Source organism: Sceloporus occidentalis, unplaced genomic scaffold (genome assembly GCF_023333645.1).
Source record: "Sceloporus occidentalis isolate IW3139 unplaced genomic scaffold, rSceOcc1.0.p SCAF_5, whole genome shotgun sequence".
In the NCBI taxonomy this organism is placed as follows: domain Eukaryota; kingdom Metazoa; phylum Chordata; class Lepidosauria; order Squamata; family Phrynosomatidae; genus Sceloporus; species Sceloporus occidentalis.
This window is the reverse complement of record NW_028316985.1, coordinates 25,783,034-25,802,227: the sequence shown is the minus strand read 5'-3', so window position 1 is coordinate 25,802,227 and position 19,194 is coordinate 25,783,034. Positions and strand designations below refer to the sequence as shown.

The following is a 19,194-nucleotide window of genomic DNA, read 5'->3' as shown; positions in this document are numbered from 1 at the left end:
CTGTGGGAGGGTCAGGGGAGGAAATTGGCTCGCAGTACCCTGCTGAAATTCCTCTTCTACACAACTATGGAAGGTACTGAAGCTCTGTCCTATACATCGCTTGCCTAGTGCTTATATTCAGTAAACATTTGGTTAATTAGCATTTTAAAGGCTCTGCTTCTCAGACTGGATATTGTGTACTGAGGCAATATAGAGTGTTGAGTGGTGGTTAAATCAAGCTTATGCTGTAACCGTTATGGATAACACAGATCCTTTTTTTATTTCACAAATGATCCACAGTTACTGCATTAATTTCCATTGTATCTGCACAATGTCTTCAGATTGGATCCAGATCAGGCCCTTAAGTCTTGATTTGTACAAGCCCCAACAGGTGGAAAAATATGGGGGGGGGGCATATTGATGAGATGGATATGGCTATATTTGTTCCATATCATCATTTGGGGGGGGGTATAAATAAGGGGCAGATAAATGTCATACCATATAGAAATATTTTCTGCTATTGAAATAAAATGAAGATGTACAGAAAAACTGTAGCTTCAATCAGTTTAAATATTTGTGTTTCTAGACTGAGTCCACCCAAGGTGGTAGGGTGGGGAGCTGCAAATACATGGTAAATCATAATGATATTACATGTAAAATGCAAACTGTAATATCAGAATTTATCATTCTATTAACACTATAATTTAATGTTAACATTTAAAAATATGACAAGCCAACATACATTAAAATATAATTCAGCCACATATCTTGAGATGCAGTCCTAGTGTTACAGTTATTGGGAGGTGAACTTAATAGGACACTTCCATAAAAAAACAGAATGAAGATCTGTTAAAAAAAAATCTTTGAAATTCAATGTATGAAACATATCAGGCATTTCCAGATATCGAGGAGGGGGGGGGGGATACATTGACAGATGTATGTAGAAGTGATTATTATTGTTTTCAATGGCTTTGTCCCAGGTAAGCATATATAGGACTGAAGGTATTTTGTTTGCTTTTAAGCTGGTTGAAGTCAATTGAACTTACTTTTGAGTACATACATAGACCTAGGCTGAAAGATGCTGATCTTATTTTAATCCATTTTAATGTATGGATTTTATGTAACAGTTTTAAACTCAATAGACCTTTTAAAATAATACGTTTTTCAATAATATAAGAAACAGCTGAGAACTCTTAACTTCCATTTAATAAAAAACCTAGGTGCCTTTAGGTGTAAAATGTAATAAAAGACTGCCACCTAATGGAGACAATTATTACAAGTGAATTTACTACTTTTTTTTATATTGGTTGAATTTCAATAAAATAAAATAGCAAAATGCACAGTTAAATTTTTGCCCACATAACTGAGTAGTCACATTCCAGCTTCGAGCTTTTTAAAAGAATACATACAAAGGCCTAAATCCAATTGCTAGTTGCCATGAAAGTAGACCCAATGAATCAACAGATGAATTATGTGTAAATCCTATAGAACTACTCTTGTAAGAACTAACAGTTTAATTTGGGTTGTTTACTTTGTTTTCACTAGATCACTTGAATAGTTTCCCCCTCATTCCACTTTCCACCAAGAGTGGAATCTAAAGAGATCTGTGATCATTTTGGATTTTACATATAATTTTATATATGGATGACCATTTGTGCTTTCATTGTATTCCTGCATGGCAGAGGGTTGGACTGGATGGCCCTTGAGGTCTCTTCCAACTCTATGATTCTATGATTCTAACAAATTGAATTATAACAGCTCAGTAGGAAAGGTGATAGCTCTTATGTCATTGCTATATTTGTGATGTTATACACACCATGGTATTGTTTGCCAACTGGGGAAAATTACTGGTGTAAGGTAATTTTGCATGGTGATGGTGAGGGAGTAGGTCTTCACATAAGGAAAAACTATGAAATTCACTTTCAGTTTGCATAGTGATGAGCACCAGTTTGGATGACCTTAAATGAAGATTGGGGAGCCAGTGTGGCATAGTGGTTTGAGTGTTGGACTAAGACTCTGGAGGCTAGGGTTCGATTCCCAGCTTGACCATGAAACTCACTGGGTGACTTTGGGCAAATCACATGCCTCAGCGAAAGGCAATGGCAAACCTCCTCTGAAGAAATCTTGCCAAGAAAACCTTGTGATAGATTTGCCTTAGGGTCCTTGTCATAAGTTGTAAATGATTTGAAGGCATGCAACAACAACAATTGAATGTTAAATGCATGAAGGATAAGTTTACCAATGGATGCTAGACACAGTGGTTCTATATTACCTCCAAGGCCAGAGACAGTGTGCCTTTAAAAACCTTTAAAAGAGTGTTGTTGTCCTGCTTGTAAGCTTTCTGTAATCACCAGGTTGGCCACTGTGTGACTGTACTCCTGGACTACGTAGACCTTTTGGGTAGACCCAGCATGATTCTTGGCTTGCTTTTGTGACAGTATCTTCATGATGGCTTCTTACGTTGTTTGTAAGACCATTGCTTCTCTTAAAAACCTGGAAGGGATTTAATCTGGACCTGTTTGATTTGGGGGGGTGGGGTGGGGTGGCAGGCTGGATTAAAGCTACTTGAATCCTCCAGCCAGAACAGCAGAATTTTAGTCCTTAAAAAGAATAGTATTTTTAAAGCCTGGTAGTCACCAAACTAAACATAACCCACTGACTTTATAGGCCTGCTAAAGACTTGGTAAAGCTACTGTTGTTGGATTGTTCTTGTCTGCTTTTTTCCATTGTCTGATTGGGACTCAAAAGGGCTGTCATATGACAACTGGACAAGTAGCATTTGGCTTGATACATCACAAGTTTTGCAAGCCTGCATTTTGTATTTGTTGTTGTGTGCCATCAAGTCATTAACAACAGTGTTGTGGGTCTCCTGATAGAGGTTCAGATATATTTGGGGGAGGGTACTGTGATATACTTATTGTCATTGAAAGAACAGCCTGAGAGTGCGTTTCCACACTGACATGTATGGAAGCTTTATGGTAGGGATTGGTTTTGTTTTCCAGCCCAGTGTCTAAGCAAAGAAAAAACGTCATCAGCTGTGTAACTGTGCATGATTCCCCCTACTCTGATTCTTCTGGCAACAACAGCCCCTATGCAGTGCAGCACAGAGGAGGAAATAATAATGGAAACACCTATGATGCCAAGGGAGTACCGGAAACACATTGCAATGGCAATCCCCGGACGATTATTGTACCACCATTGAAAACCCAGGCCAGCGAGGTGTTAGTAGAATGTGACAGCTTGGTACCTGGTAAGTTTGCTACATTTGTCAGTAAAATATGTGGTTGTGCCCAAAAGATACCTTGCACCCTATTTATTCCCTTGCTTGGCTTCTGTTTCATTCATGTTATACAAAAATATTTCAGTGTTTGCTGACCAATCAGTTTTGCAGGATTTGTTTGGACATTCTCCCATCTTTCCTTCACAGTTTACCAGGCTTAGCCACAGGCACTGTAACAGTCACAAAGTATCAGACATTAGAATGCCAACTAGATATCATGTTCTAAAGAATTATTGTTGCTCATTATTAAGCAGGTATATACCCCTTTTCTCAGCCAGAGTGGCTTACAGCATTTATAAGAGAAATAAGAGGTTCATCTTAAGATGTTCAAAAGATGGTTTGTTTATTTGTTGAAAAGCTCAGTGCATTTTGGCTTCTGGGTATTCTTTAGGTCTTATTTATTTATTTATTAGTGGGGGTGTCACTGAGAACCGCAACTTCAGAAATTGCTGAGCCATTCTATACCACTCCAGTTGAATAGTGGGATATAAATCTTGGGTCAAAAATTGCTGAATGTATTTTCCTCCAGGCTTTGGGGAAAAGAGTTCCCTTGCTCAGTAGTGGGATCCCAGCCTATGAATGGCAATAAAGAGAAACCCTGAAAGCCTCTGATGACTTCCAGATATGAATGACATCATAAATCTATTTCCTTTTGCCTCATAATAGTCACCACCAGTCACCACTCATCCTCCTACAAGTCGAAGTCCTCCAGCATTGTGACCTCCACCAGTGGTCACTCTTCAGGGAGCTCGTCTGGAGCCATCACCTACAGGCAGCAGCGGCCAGGACCACATTTCCAGCAGCAGCAGCCTCTTAATCTCAGCCAGGTAAGCAAAATGGGATGGCTCTATACGAATCTCTCTCTATGAATCTCTCTACAAGAGTGTATCAGAGTTTTGCGGTCCTTTGGGAAAGGCTTTCTCTCAGTCCAGCTGCTGTCACAGACATATTTAGAGAGGGCATATGAGAGAGCCTTCTCAGTAGTTGGTCCTAGACTGTGAAACTCCCTGTCCTGGACTGCGGCCAGCACACACAGACACATGCCAATAAGGAAGGCAATTAACTATGGAGCTGGAAGTAGTCCACAAACCTTGCAGGGAGAAAGAGAGGAAGCAAACCGAAAGCCAAGCCGAAGTCAGGATAACAGAGGCCTCAATAGTCAGTCCAGTCCAGGGTCAGGTCAGCCAGAAGGTAGCAATAGTCCAGTCCAATCCAAAGTCAAGAGCCAAGGCAACAAGGAGTCAAGATACAGGGAGCCAGTGCAGGCAGCAGTCACACCAAAGGATCATGCAATAAACTCTGGCACTGAGTTGGTGTCTCTCTGCTCAGTAAGTAAGAGAAACTCGTCCCCTTGCCACCTGAGGCTGATTTGCTAATTGCTTCTCAGCAATTCTCTGGGATCTGCGGCTGCCAGCACTTTCAGCCCTGCGTTGTCTATAGGAGGGCACCTTAAAGCCTGGTTCCTCCCCAGAGTCACCACTAGGCAGCTATACCACCAGAGGAATCCCACCAGCACTAGGACCTGGCTGAGCCTCCTCCTCTGGGGCTGAGAGATCAGGGCTGGCTTCTGGCCTCAATTACCTCTTGCTCTGGAGGAGCCCCATCCTCCGAGACCTGCTCTTGGCTGGCCATGACACTCCCTGCCAAGGGATGCTAGGCAGGCCTCACATCCGCTCCCTTTCTGCCTTCAGGCAGAGACATTTTTATTTAGATTATTTTATTTTGATTATTAACTGGCTGCTGCTTGTTTTAATGTGGGGTGGGGTTTGCTTTGCTTTTGTATTTCTGTATTGCTGTTTTTAGTAGAGTAATTTATTCCATTGTTTTTAAAACTACTTTTGTTTTGTTCTGTTTTATTTTTACTGTCACAAATGTTTTTAGCTCTGTATTGTTTTAATCTTGGTTGTGAGTTGTCTTGCATCCCCTTTTGGAAGAAAAGTTGAATGCTAACTCTATCATCTATCTATCTATCTATCTATCTATCTATCTATCTATCTATCTATCTCAAAGGGGACACAGGGTAGAAACAAACTCTCACGATAGTTTCACTGATGTTTCCTCCCAACAGGCCCAGCAGCACATCACGACAGATCGCACAGGGAGTCATCGGCGACAACAAGCCTATATCACTCCAACAATTGCTCAGGCGCCATATTCCTTCCCACACAACAGTCCCAGCCACGGCACGGTCCACCCACACTTGGCTGCTGCTGCTGCTGCTCATCTTCCCACTCAACCTCACCTGTACACTTACACTGCACCTGCAGCTCTGGGCTCCACAGGCACCGTGGCCCATTTGGTGGCTTCTCAAGGTTCGGCTCGTCACACTGTACAGCACACTACTTACCCAGCCAGCATTGTCCACCAAGTTCCTGTCAGCATGGGCCCTCGTGTCCTTCCATCACCCACAATCCACCCAAGTCAATACCAGGCTCAGTTTGCCCATCAGACCTATATCAGTGCATCTCCAGCCTCAGTCTACACTGGATATCCCCTGAGCCCTACCAAGGTCAACCAGTATCCTTATATCTAAACACTGGAATGAGGAAACAACCAATCAAAAAGACACATCGCGCACTGAGGGGAAATGTGGCTGCTTTTATACTGAAGGACGTACCAGGCAAATGAACAATGCATTGGAAGGCTCAAACAAAACTTGAACAAATAACTTTGAGGAAAATGTAAGAGGAAAGGAGAGACAAAGTTGATCCCAGTACTATACTTTTTATTTAAAAAAAATAATGAAAAGAAAAAAAGATAAAAAGAATGAAAAACAATAACACATATACACACACAAAAAACACTCTGCACCAAGCCACATGGTGGGGGAAGCAGACGGACCATCATTGTCTGGTCCTGTTTTTGGATAAATTCACCAATAGACTTTTACAAATTATTTTCATCTGATTCCAGGAGACTACATTTAGGAATTTGCTGTTCAGACCTCCTAGTACACAGTTTCATAGGTGTTTGGATATATATATTTTTTGTTAAATTAAGCCAAGAAGGATATAAAATTAGGGATTTATCCAGTTTTTCAAAAAGGTTATTGCTTTGTCATTGCACTGGTCACTGTAACCTAAAATACAAAAAAACAATTTAAAAGTGTGATATATTTTCTGTTGGGAAGAGAAGTTAAAAAAAAGCAAATAATGAGGGGATGTTTTGGATTACTCCAGCTCCCTCAATCTCAGGCTTAGCAGTTGGGAAAAAAACCGACATTCTAAGCAGAAAATAACTATGTGGTGAAATCCAGGTCGAGGGGATATTTGTCTTTACTCTGAACACCCTGGATAAATCCCTGAGAAATGTTATTCTTAAAAGTCTTTAATAATGTACAATATAATCTGATCTTCTTTACTCGGAAATACTTTACTTTCTTTCTTTCTCTTTGGAAACCCCTTGCCATTTGCAGCCCAGTCCTAACATTTCCTGCTCCACTGCTGCATCACAAACCATCACGTTATGCTCATGTTATGGTGACATGCACCATTGTGAGCAGGCACATAATCTCAAAATGGTTAGGATTGGGCTGTTAGAGTAAGAGTAGGTGTTCTAGCTGGTCCTTGGTAGAATGTAGCACTATACCATACATGCACCCTTTTTTCTACTTTGTGTTAAACTCCAATGATACCAATAGACTATTCCTCAATGTGATTGCACAAAAAAGTGATATAACATAGGCATGTAACAAATGTGATTGTCCAGGTATATATGTGTGTGTGAGTGTGTGTGCGCATGTGCGCGCTGATGCTGCCTTCTCTTGTGGTGTGGTCCTCAGCACAGCCATTACAAACTGTCACAGTCTTAGTTTTACATCATTCCCTTGTAGTGCCTTACCAAACTACAGTTGCGGTTTTAAGGGTTTACTTCCACTGGTACTCCTAGAAACTAATTGAGGCTGGTTGGAATTTAAATTTCAGCTCTTTTCCTTCTTTTAGTGTTCTTTGTTGTTGCTTTCCTTCTTCCAGACATTTTAATTTTATTTTATATTTTTGTATTGTCTTTCTTGGGTAAGTTGCAAGGGTAGAGCGAGACAGAGCCTATGAGAATTTGGCTAGAATGTAAAAATAGGTGGGCCTAGGAAGGTTTTATGGGAACTGAAACGATTGGGGTGGTTCATAGGCCCTAAAGCAGCTTTCCAATTTTGTTGATGGGATCTTGACTGATTTCCTATCAGGATGCTCAGTTTTACCCATTATTCTTTGCCATTTACTGTTCTTACTAAATATATATATATAGAGAGAGAGAATGGGGGCAAAGAGAAGGCTCCCAGGCTTGCTTTGGATCAGAAATACATAGTACCTCATGTTAAATTGTGATGTCTGAACTGTGGGTTTGGGGGGAATTGATTACTTGGGAAGGATTCCCTATATTTTCACTTGAATGCTTTCATCAGGAAAATAAATTTGAGAATGAGAGGAGTACTTCTAGAGCATGAGACTCAGGTTGGCTTAAGTAGTTTTTCTTTCTTTCCTGAAGAAAAAATTGCACTGGCACCTGAGCAGGTGAGACAGCTATATTACGGCCCAGTCACTGCCACTGGTTATGCTGTCCTAGCTTTACAGGAGATCTGAGTCCAGTTGCCAACAAGTAAGAGTTGAATCACTGCTAAGTAGTGTATTCTGCAGCTCGATTGTCTGTGAAATCCTGGAGTCAGATCTAACTTGGAGACCCCATGACTAGAGCTATCATGATTAAAATTACTATGGTTTGTTTTGTTTGTTTTTTTAATCATTGTTCAGATTTGCTAGTTGGGCTCTGTATCCTCAGCTCCAAAAAAGTAAGTTTCCAAAGAGAAGCTGTTATAAAATGAAAAATAGTGTGTAATGGAAAAGAGGAAAATCTTACCGCTACACCAGTGCAAGTGGGCGGTTCTGCTGTACCCACATCCACACTGGAGATATATTTGTATTGGTGGCCTGAGACCTGTGATAAGATGGGATGTTTGCCTGTATAAGTACAGCTGTATTTGTTACTTCAGAAAAGAAGTGTTTAGGCAATATGGTAAGAAGTTGGGATATGGCAGGTCAAGTAGCTGAGAGAAGGAGGAGGGATCCCTGGGATGTTTATGGGAAAAGGGGTTCTCAAGATGTATGTTGGCAAGAAAGACAACCGCAGTTGTAATATCTGGAAGTGGGTGCACATGGTTCAACCTGAAGGAAGGAATGGCTCTTAGCAAGAGTTCTTTGTTGGACATTCTTATTTTGTTTTCTCCTATAGCAAACCCTCGAAGAAACCCTCTGTTTTTACCATTTTCGAGCTAGGTTTCATTTTCAGTTTTTCCCCCATTTCTCTCCCTTTCTCCCCCAGGCATTGTCATATAAATAGCAGGCTGGTCTTTTCATTGGTTCATCCACATTATGTTTTCTTATTCTGAATAAAAACCCTTCCAGTTTAACCCCATTAATGAAGCACCTCCCCCCACTTCTCATTGTAATATATGGCATTCCTGCCCTTTCCAAATTCATCTAGAATGGAAGCTGCTCATGTCATTGAAAGGAAGGATATTATTTTGTTGGTGTTATTGTATTATTATTAATGTTAATGTGTTATATTTACTCTTTGTTTTAATTGCACATGCATTCCTGCATCTTTGTGTTGTAATTGTTGATGTCATTGTTGTTTTTCTCTTAATATTGATTGTTAATTGTGTAATCCACACCTCTACCCCCAGCTTGGCATCAGAATGCTAGCTCACATCAAGGTTTTGCAGGAAAAGGGGAGATGAGAGATATTCTGGTTGTGAAACATGCGTAGGTCACAGAAAGCAGAACCAAAACAGGCCCCATTCAGATGTCATAGGAAACTATGGCTTCCAACTCTGTGGATGAGCAGGAGTGAGTTTCAGGTTTCTTCCTTATTTTGAGGAGGATCTCAGAAGCATTCACATAGCTGGCTGCCATACCACAATTAATGGGCCTGAGCAGGACTGGATTTGATTATAACTTGGATGGAAAACCACCAAAGAATCTTAAGGATGTCCAGGTAAGGCTAAGAGAGAATCCTGTTAGAAACCCGGAATTGCTGGTGCCAGTCAGAGTTGACAAAACTGGGTTAGATGTACCATGTTTCACTCAGCATAAGGCAACTTCTTATATTTCTGTGCACTTTCTGTGTTAAACTCACAATAGTTTCCCGTGGTGCTTAAATTGGGGGAGGTTTTCAAACTGTGGGGAAGTGTTCAAACCAGGTTGAAAACATGAATTTAGACCCAGACATGTTCTTACTAATCATAGTTTGACCAGGTCCTATGGTTAATTTAAAAGGAAGAGATTCTTCCTTTCTCCTCAGGTACACCAAAGAGGATCATAGTGAACCGAAGGCTTCCCATGGCTTGTTCACCTAGCAGGAAATTATTTCGGTGGTAGCTTCTTGTTTAGGTCCGAATGGTGCCATGTACAATGGCTAACTTTACAATTTTGGGATACCTTCACTTGGTATCTTTATATTTTTGGAAGTGACACAAGCCAAACAACCACAAGCTTCATAACTGGATTCAAGGAAGATGCAGAGATTGATCCCAGGTTGGAGGAGCTAATGCCTTGATTAATTGTTGTAGTATCAAAATAACTTGATATGCCTGAAGCACATTTTATTATAGGGCTAAGGCCTTCACAGCACTGTAATAATCTCATGATGTAAACATTTTAGTTAAGTTTCTTACTTCTAAAAATAGTATGTAAGGGAAAGATGTCTTGTCAACAAAAAGAAATGACATTATGAAACTAGAATCATGGAATGATAGAGTTGGAAGAGACCACAAGGGCCATCCAGTCCTAACTAGGGTTCATGGCTCAGTGACCAGAGTTTTATGGAGCCCTGGTGGCGCAGTGGTTAAATGCCTGTACTGCAGCCATTCACTCGAAACCACAAGGTTGCAAGTTCAAGACCAGCAAAAGGGTCCAAGCTCGACTCAGGCTTGCATCCTTCCGAGGTCGCTAAAATGAGTACCCAGACTGTTGGGGGCAAATTAGCTTACTTGCTAATTAGCTTAGTTGCTGTTCACCGCTATGATCTTTGGAATAGCAGTATATAAATAAAACAAATTAAATTAATTAAATTTGATTACATAAATCTGAAGAACTCAGAATAAGATATGGTCTCCTTTGCCCTTTAATATTGCACAAGATTAAAGTCATCTGCCCAGAATAGTCTGCATTTCCTCCTTCCAAAAGCATCTAATATTTTCTTTTAATTATTAATACTTGCAGCTTACTTGTGAGGGTTATCTTTACTAGTTGTATAAAATAATATTTATGTCTTTAATTAAATGACCTCCTTCCTGTCCTTCTGTTTAGCTACAAAACAAAGAGTTTTTATTCTCTTCTGCATTATTTCATCCAACAGATCATCTAAAGGCACCATTTTTTGTGTATTTGATGAATTAATATTTATTGGCGTATTTGTGACAAGAAAATAATGAAGAGCTGGTTTTAATTACACATTCTGAAATGTTTTATTAATATATTTCTTATTTTTATATGTGTGCACCTGCACCCCTCTTTTTTCTGTATATAGAGTGACTGCTAATATTGAAACAGGAGTCTTAAGGGCTTTGAAGTGGAGGCAGCATTATGCATAGATGGTATCGGCAATAACCCACTCCCTCACCTCACCCAGGATGGAAAAAAAGCTGTGTTCTGATTGTAATTCCTAGTGATAAGAGTAAAATAAGGAGGTAGCATTCTTAGAAGAAATTCACATTTGCTATACAAATTGAGAACTGTGAATTTCTTCTAGAAAAAGCAATGCAAATAATGATTTTCTGATTTTCTCCTTCTTCTTTCTCTCCTTCTCCTCTGCCGCCTCTTGTGAATTTAGAAAATCACAGCAATGATTCCGAGATACAGAGAAGATCACATTTAATACAGGAACAAATTGCTCACCCAGTGGACCTCCCAGATCCACTGGTCTTCCCATTGTGTCCCTGCACAACTCATGGTCACACATGCTGAACCTAATGGAATTTATACAAGCACAAATAGTAACAGCAGATTATTGAGTTTTTTAATTTAAAAAAAACTTGCTGTAAACAACTGGAATTGGGGGTGGTGATAATATTGCTGTGCTTTTGGCATAGCCTGGAGTTCTTTGTGAGCCTATGGTGAGAGTTTGTGCAAGGGAGTGACAATCTGATGGTGGCACAGATATGCTTGCGTAAATCATCAAGAAAACATCTGTGCAGTTACCTGGGCCATATCTCCCACTGAAATCAATGCAGTAGCTGAGAATTCATAGGGTGGGGTTAAGAATTTGTTGCAGGATCTTAAAGAAAGAATAGTTTAGTGTTAGAAACTTTGGAAACTAGTGCCATACAAAGCACAGGAGACTGTTGCTTATCAAAGCATATTAGCACAGTGAAAAATTAAAGTTTCCTTTTACCACTGCAGTTTTTTTGCATAGACATGGCTTTTTTTTATGGTACCTGGCAGTTTGTACTACTGGTATTGATTCCAGGTGATGGTGTACGATCAAAGAGCCATTTATTGAAAAAGGGAAATAATAATGGAATATTCTTTCCTCGTCAACTCATATCATCTAAATGCCATCATTTAGAATACTCAGTTCTAATTTCAGCAAATCTGCCCACCAAGACTTAATACATTTGCCTTTTTTCTTCCTTGAGTTTCTCTGTCATATCATAGCTCAAAACAAGGAAAATTCTGCCTCTCATCTTTTTCCTATGTGTATTCTCAAGGGACTGTTCCTCAGAATTGAGACTAGAAAAAATGGCAGTTTATCATACTTGAAGGGAAAATAAAACCCATGCTTTTCTTTAACCAAAGAAATATAAAACAAGATGAATAAACTTGTAAATGAGAGTGTGTTTCGGCCACTAACAAATCCAGTCAGATGCCATGACTTTTTGTATAACGGAATATTTTTCCCTTTCTGTCCTTCCATTTCTCACATTTATCTTTATTCTTCAAATATGTGTTTTAAAAATTTGCTTGGGAGTATTCAGTCATATTTATTGCTGTTGTCTTAAATTTCAAGGATGTCTAAAAAGGGTAGAGAAAAGCTTGTGTGTTTGTTGTTCTGAATGGAAATCAATAAAAATGGATTCATAAACCCTAATGACAGCACAGTATTAAAGATTGGGCAACTGTGGCCCCCAGATATTTTTGCCCTCAGACTGTCATTTATATCCAGCATAGTCACTGGTGAAGGATTATGGGACCTGCAATCTAAAAACATTTGCAGGGCCAAAGTTTCACACCCCAGTATAGAAATTCACTTGGCCACCCATTCTTCCAAGCTTCTGCAAGTTCCTTTTATTTTTCTGTGATACCATGAGTTTTCCACTGACTGATGTCAGACTAGAGCTTGGAAATGTTCCTATTCCGAACTATAAATGTAGAATCTGAAATAAGACACATTTGCAAACTCTGGAGTCAGTACAGCACTAAAGACTTAAGTGCAAGGTTCTGTAAGTAAAATGCTTTTCACCTCCATGGCCACCAAGGCTGGTTTTCAGTGCCTAAGGATTAAATCCTATTTCCTTGGGGATGGATTCAGTAGAGCAAGGGGCTTACCAAATGTTTCTGGACGGAAGCTCCCATAATCCCACACAATTGGCCAGATGGGAGTTGTAGGACAAAAATATCTGGAGTAGAAGGAGACATTTTATTTTCTGCCAATGATGGCTCTTATCTCATCAACAGAACATATACTGTTTAACTGCCCACCCTATAGGTGACATTTCAGACCAGTTTGGGCATACGCTCATGGATTCCTGCGTCCAGGAAGTCTTATGGCCATCTCTGAGGACAACTCCTATATCACACTCTTATGTGGTATCACTTTTCTGTTTCAGCTTTCATTTTGTTTCATAGAATCATAGACTTGGAAACGACTGCAAGGGCCATTCAGTCCAACCCCGTGCCATGCAGGAACTCTCAATCAAAGCATCCCTGACAGATGGCCATCCAGCCTCTGTTTAAAGACCTCCAAGGAAGGAGACCCCACCACACTGTGAGGGAGTGTGTTCCACTGTCAGACAGCCCTTACTGTCAAGAAATTCCTCCTAATGTTGAGGTGGAATCTCTTATCCTGTAACTTGCATCCATTGTTCCAGGTCCTGCTCTCTGGAGCAGCAGAAAACAAGCTTGCTCCATCCTCAATATGGCGTCGCTTCAAAGGGATGAGTTTCTGTGCATGAATGGCTGTTGCATTTGTGCTGTGGGTGAGAGAGAAAGAGAATTACGTTCTCTGAAACCATTTCTCCAATTCTTACTCTGTTTTAACCATACTTGTAGGAATCCTAGCTGTAGAAGCACCTGGTAGGCTTACTTGAACCCAGGTTATCAATCAATGGAGCAAAATAGCCCTCATCCTACTGAATTTGTACAGTAGTCCATATTCTCTAAAATGGGATATTGTGTTCCAGGTTATTGCTGGCATATTTTCTGTTAGTCCAAGTTTTCTTGGTGCTGCTATAGTGCTGGACCATGGGAAATCATCAGGATATGCCCTTCAGAATATACCACCATGTTCTGCCTTTGGGTGGCTAAACTGCATTGCAAATTGCTTTTATTTTTAAAGTGATGCATTCCCTCCAACTGTCTTAATCAATCCTCTCTCGTCCCACTTTTCCAGCTGCTTTGAAAATTTTGCAATTTCTCTCTTCTACTCCCACTTTCCCCCCTTTGTCTCCAGTTTATTTTAATTGCTGCAAACTCAGTTTGCACTCAATTAACTTAGCATGGGGGATAGGAGGAAGATAAATCTTGTCCTTCTCAGTAGGATCAGGCAAAAGCAAACTGCTGTAGCCTTTCCTAGCTTTCATGTTCTTCCTCATTAATAATTTTTGCTATCGTGACCACACTGATGTTTCTTGGCCACACATGCCCTGGTTTTCATCCATGAAACATTGGAGGGTATGGTGGTGATATTTAAAAGGTTGGGTTTATATCATTTAGCTCGCTTCAGCAGATCTTTTTCTCCATCCTTATGTGGTGGTGACAGTGTTGGGGAATTGCCTAATGGGATGCTTTTGTATTGGAAGGCTGTCAGGGGAAGTGTGTATCTGCAGGATTTGCCAAGCTAGGCAAGCAGAAAGGTGATACCAGTGAATGTAAAGAAATATTTCATAAAACAGAAGGAAACAAATATGTAGCAAGTATGTAATTTTGAGTGGGCAATTAGTACAAGTTGTCAGAAGCCTCCAATATGTTGTTTTTTGAATATAGCAAATAACAGTTAAACTCTTGTTTCTTATGTACGGGTTGGTATTGTCCTTCCAGTTTTAGCAGTGCTGCTATACCAGACTTTACATATGCGTAATAAGGGGGGATGTTTGTATATTAATCGTTTGCTTAATGTAGTCAAATCAAGAAAGGCAATACTAAAGACATTTTTTCCAAATATATTTTTACTGCACTGATAAATATTGTGACATCTCTACTCCTAACTCTTCAGCTGTTGGGGAAACTACATGGCAGTTCACCCCAAATATTTGTGTGTGAATGGTAGCTAAGAACATCCTTCCTTCTTTACTTCCTTCCTTCCTCCCTTCTATCATTCTTTTTCCTTCTTTTCTAAGGTGGGGCAACAGTGCTGAAAGCAAAGGTAGATTTAAATTTTTATTTCACTTTCCAGATAAAGCCAAGGACTTACTAAGGTGCTGGGATGGAGCAGATAACAATTGAGATGGGATTGTTTTTTTATTTTTAAAACAGGAATATTATGAGAAAATCTGAAATACTTTGATCTGGAATATCTATTAGAAAATATATGCATTTCCGATTCATCTTATTTTTTATGTTTCATTTCTTCACTAAAGTTTTTGCATTTTTAAAAAACCATTTCCTTGTTTGCTGTGGTTCAAGAGTGGTCTCTCTGCATTCTAGATGTTTTTAACGTTCTAGAGCTCACTGGCTCCATTGGAAGCAAATCCACCTGATTTAGATTCTGGATTCGAGTTGGCTTACCTGGGATTCTAGAATTCTGACATAACACTTTGTTTTATATATATATATAAAGAAGGATTAAAATACTTATAAAAACTGTGACCTAATGGCAATAATTACCTCAAATGTGGGCATTCATCTTAGTTTTAGCCTTTTTTCCTGAAAACATGTAGCCAGTTTAAATTGGGGGTAAAAAAAAAAAGATGTTATGCTATTTGTAATGGGCGGAATAATGATAAATGCCCACCCTGGTCATTGTTGCTTTGAGTGAGTCTTTAAAAATAAAATGATGAAACCAAGGATTAAATTTACGCTTTTATGTATTTTAATTAATTGTGATGTTGAAATGCACATGTAAGTATATATGTTCATAGCTACTGTAAAAGTGCTTCGGCCTTCTTGAAGATATTTAATGAATCACATTTTAAAACAGTATGTACTGAACAACAGACTGTGGCTACTAAAAAATTTCTTGCTACATTTTATAGTTATGGTGTTTTATAGTTTACATTTAAACTGGTACTTTCTAACTAAATGTTCTGTTTTTAATGATATCGTCTGAATCTCAACACTGCTATCATTTTCCTTTTTAATTTTGCCCATTCAAAAAGTAGAAATGTGTCTTCAATATGTACATTCTGTTTCTGAGGTATAACATAGTAGTAGAAAGTCAGATCAGATAAAATGATTCCAAAATGAAGTGGGGGGGGGGGGGAATCACTCCATGCATGTTAAAGATATAGCACGTAGAGTTTACCTATTTTTAATTAAAAAGAAGAAAAATTGAACCTCTTGGGGATGAATCAAGAAGCACAATAATTCCCAACTAACTATTTCACTGAGGTGCCAATCCTAAACACATTTGCCAGAGGGTAAACCCCAATGAACACACTGGGGCTTACTTCTAAGTAAACCTGTATAGGATTGTATGATTCCCCACCCTCTTAATTTGAGCAGAAATACCTATATGATGAGAACCCAGGGTATTCCGAGAAAAGGATATATTGTATAAGCTGAATGACTCAGAGCTAGTTCACACAGATATGTCATTGTGTGTGTGATCACAAGCTCTATAATCATGTGAAGATGTAGAATCATGTGCTTAGAATGACGTTGTTAAAATGGCAATCATTTCTCACCAGTGTGTGTTGCATGACCTTTTAGCTTGAAAAATCTTGGAAGCGCTGCACTTGGTATGTCTAATCCCACACCCTAATACTGACCAATTGGAAGTTAAAGCAATGGTCATCTATCAAGGCAGGAGTAGTCACTAGCACCCCTTGTGAATACAGGCAGGAGAAGTATGGTTAAGTCTTCAAGTACTGAACTCTTGGTTCCTGAGGCAACCAGACTATGGATTGTTTGGGGATGCGGTGCAGACTGTGCACTAATTTTGCTATCCTGTGTGTACGTCTCCTCTGTTTTGTGTTATAGCACTCTAGATTCACTTTGAAGCCCTCAACTAAATATAAAGAACTTGAGCAGATCCTTCGAAGTTTAATTTGCCTGTTAGCTAAGGACAGTGTATTGGATGCTGTTTACATATGATCCATTGTAGTGAATTATTTGGCTTCAAATTGTCTTTTTATTGCTTTCTCTTTGAGTTCTGTCTCTATATGGGTGGTTCTTGTTGTTTTTCCTACAGTCAAGTTACTAGTGAAAATAAATGGAAATCTTCTGCTGGGCAAAGAAGTATTTTGAGACAATAAATGCTACAGGAGCTGGCAAATAAAATAAAATAATTCAGCCTGAATAGCTGAATTTGATTATGGAATTGACAATCTGAGCAAAATCTCATGTGTTGGTCAGTGCCAGTTTGTGAATTACAAGAGAGAAATGTACGGCTTTTGACTCCCTGCACATTAAAAATGGGTATTTCCACTAAATTCAGTGGGAGTCCCCTGGCCCCTTCAGTAAAAGCATTGAAAGCCATGGGTCCCACAGTATAACTCATTTTGCCAAATTGATAACTTGGCATATGGTTCTGTCACCACTTTGAAAGCTTAAGAAAAAGAGGTCTGTTATGGTTGGACCTGGAGGCCTTAGAAGAAGACGAAAAGGTTGATTTCCATAGATCTTAGGCATACTTCATTAGCTGGCTGTGAGCAACCACTTCCTTTTAAATCAGAACTGGTCCCAGAAATATCTGCATGTTCTTTTGCAAGAGCTACAGCCTTCCTTCCTTCCTTCCTTCCTTCCTTCCTTCCTTCCTTCCTTCCCTTGCTTGTGGAGTCTGCAAAGCACAACAAAGGGTTTTTTAACATGGCAGATCCATGGCCCACAGAATCAGCATGGTTATGGCACCTCCGGCCCCCGAAAGAGAAACGCCTCTGATGCTTCCAGTTGCAGTGGTTGCACGCAACACTACTTTTTCCTCTGAAAAGTTGTTTTTTTCTTCTTCTTGAACTTGCTGTGCAAATATACAGCGGTATATTATATAATAATAATAATAATAATAATAATAATAATAATAATAATAATGGATATTCCAAGACACAGCTGTTTGGGGCACAGAAATTATTTCCTCAGATCTTGTGCTTCACCAGTGTTGAAAAATAAAATTAATTATTTTTAAAAATGAGGCTTTTTTGGTACCAAAAATAATTTTAAAAATTGGAATGTATAACCTGCAAATTGTATACCAAAACCAATTTTTACCCAAAAGAGAGGAAGATAATAGCTTTATTTCAAAGGGGAGAAAGACAGGAGGTATCATTGGGATTTAAGAGTCTGTATTGTGGTCGTTAAAAGAACACAAACTGGGAGAGATGTTTGTGAATCTTTGAGTCCTTTTGACATAACTAAAGAGTCTTCCCCCCCCCACCACCACCACCACCTGTTTCTGGTTTTTGGTTTGTTTAGTTTTTTGGCCTGTAAACCCAATATGGTCCAAATGGAAAGGAGAACTCTTACTACAGGGAAAAAAATTTTAAAAAAGAAAGAAGAAAAGATGGCAACAATTTTGAAATACTTTCCAAAACACGAAGAAAGGACACCTCCCTGCCCTCTCACCTGAGTGATTTGTTGAAAGATTCTGTTTTCCATACACAACATCATCTCAGTTCAAAAACCCCACAAAAGCCCTGATTGGTTGTATTCTTTCACTGTATGGTTCTGTATTGAGTGTTAATCCATGTTAAAACGTTGTGAAAATTATTGTGTGCAACAGTATTTTCTTGTGTATTGCTTTTTCTCCTTTTCTGTGAATTGTCCCCTTTAATTGTTTCTTTTATTTTTCCTTTCATTATTTTTCCCCTTCTGGTAATGTCTTTTTTAAAAAAGCAGAAAAGAAACTGACGTGTTGTAGAACTATATGTAACCTATTCCTTAGTCTCATATTATAGGTATGTTATAAGAATGGATATTTTACTTGGCTTTAGAATGTTTTACACGAAAACTAATTCTTAACCAATCAAGTTCTTGCTACTAAAAAAAATTGCTTGTGTTTCTCATCATGACGTTGTGTGCTTCTAATTAATAATCATTTTCGTTGTAGAAAAATGGAGTGAATTTATATTAGACTTGAAAACTAATAATAGCATTGTAAATTATGAGATGATTTTAACAGAAAAAAGCATTATAGAAGAATATAGTTATTTTAATTGTAATATTACTAACTGTAGGGTAAGAAAGGGGGTCCCATTGTGGTGAACTATGTTATAGCTTGTTATTCACAGTTTCTTTTGATCATTTTTTCGGTCTCTGAAGTGAAACGAGTTATTAATCAGAATTTGTAAACTCACATATGCATATTGTATATGTGTAGAAATGTAATCACACTTTGTCTTGGAATTACATTAAACTGTTTTAAGTCACTGAATTGCCTACTTGTCTTTTAACTGGCATGGGTATGGCAAAATGTCTTCAGACTTGCTTTTCAGTTCTCCTAAAGCAAGGGGAATCATGTGACCCTCCCAGATGTTGAACTGTAACTCCCAGCATTCCTCGCCACTAGATGTGCTGACTGGGGCTGCTGGGATATTCAGTTCAACCACATTTGGAGGGCTGCAGATTTCCCAA

General features: G+C 39.0%; 1 protein-coding gene across 2 annotated transcripts in view; it reads left to right on the top strand.

The window, feature by feature from the left end:
- HIPK2 (homeodomain interacting protein kinase 2) overlaps positions 1 to 18,983 on the top strand; it is a 216,836-nt gene extending 197,853 nt beyond the window's left edge. For both annotated transcript variants that reach the window (XM_089527934.1, XM_089527933.1), the window contains exons 13-15: positions 2,982 to 3,229; positions 3,926 to 4,086; positions 5,328 to 18,983. In XM_089527934.1, the coding sequence (XP_089384060.1) occupies positions 2,982 to 3,229; positions 3,926 to 4,086; positions 5,328 to 5,792 (874 nt within the window). In that variant the 3' untranslated portion in view covers positions 5,793 to 18,983. The remainder of the gene's footprint in view (positions 1 to 2,981; positions 3,230 to 3,925; positions 4,087 to 5,327) is intronic.
- Positions 18,984 to 19,194: the final 211 nt, after the last annotated feature.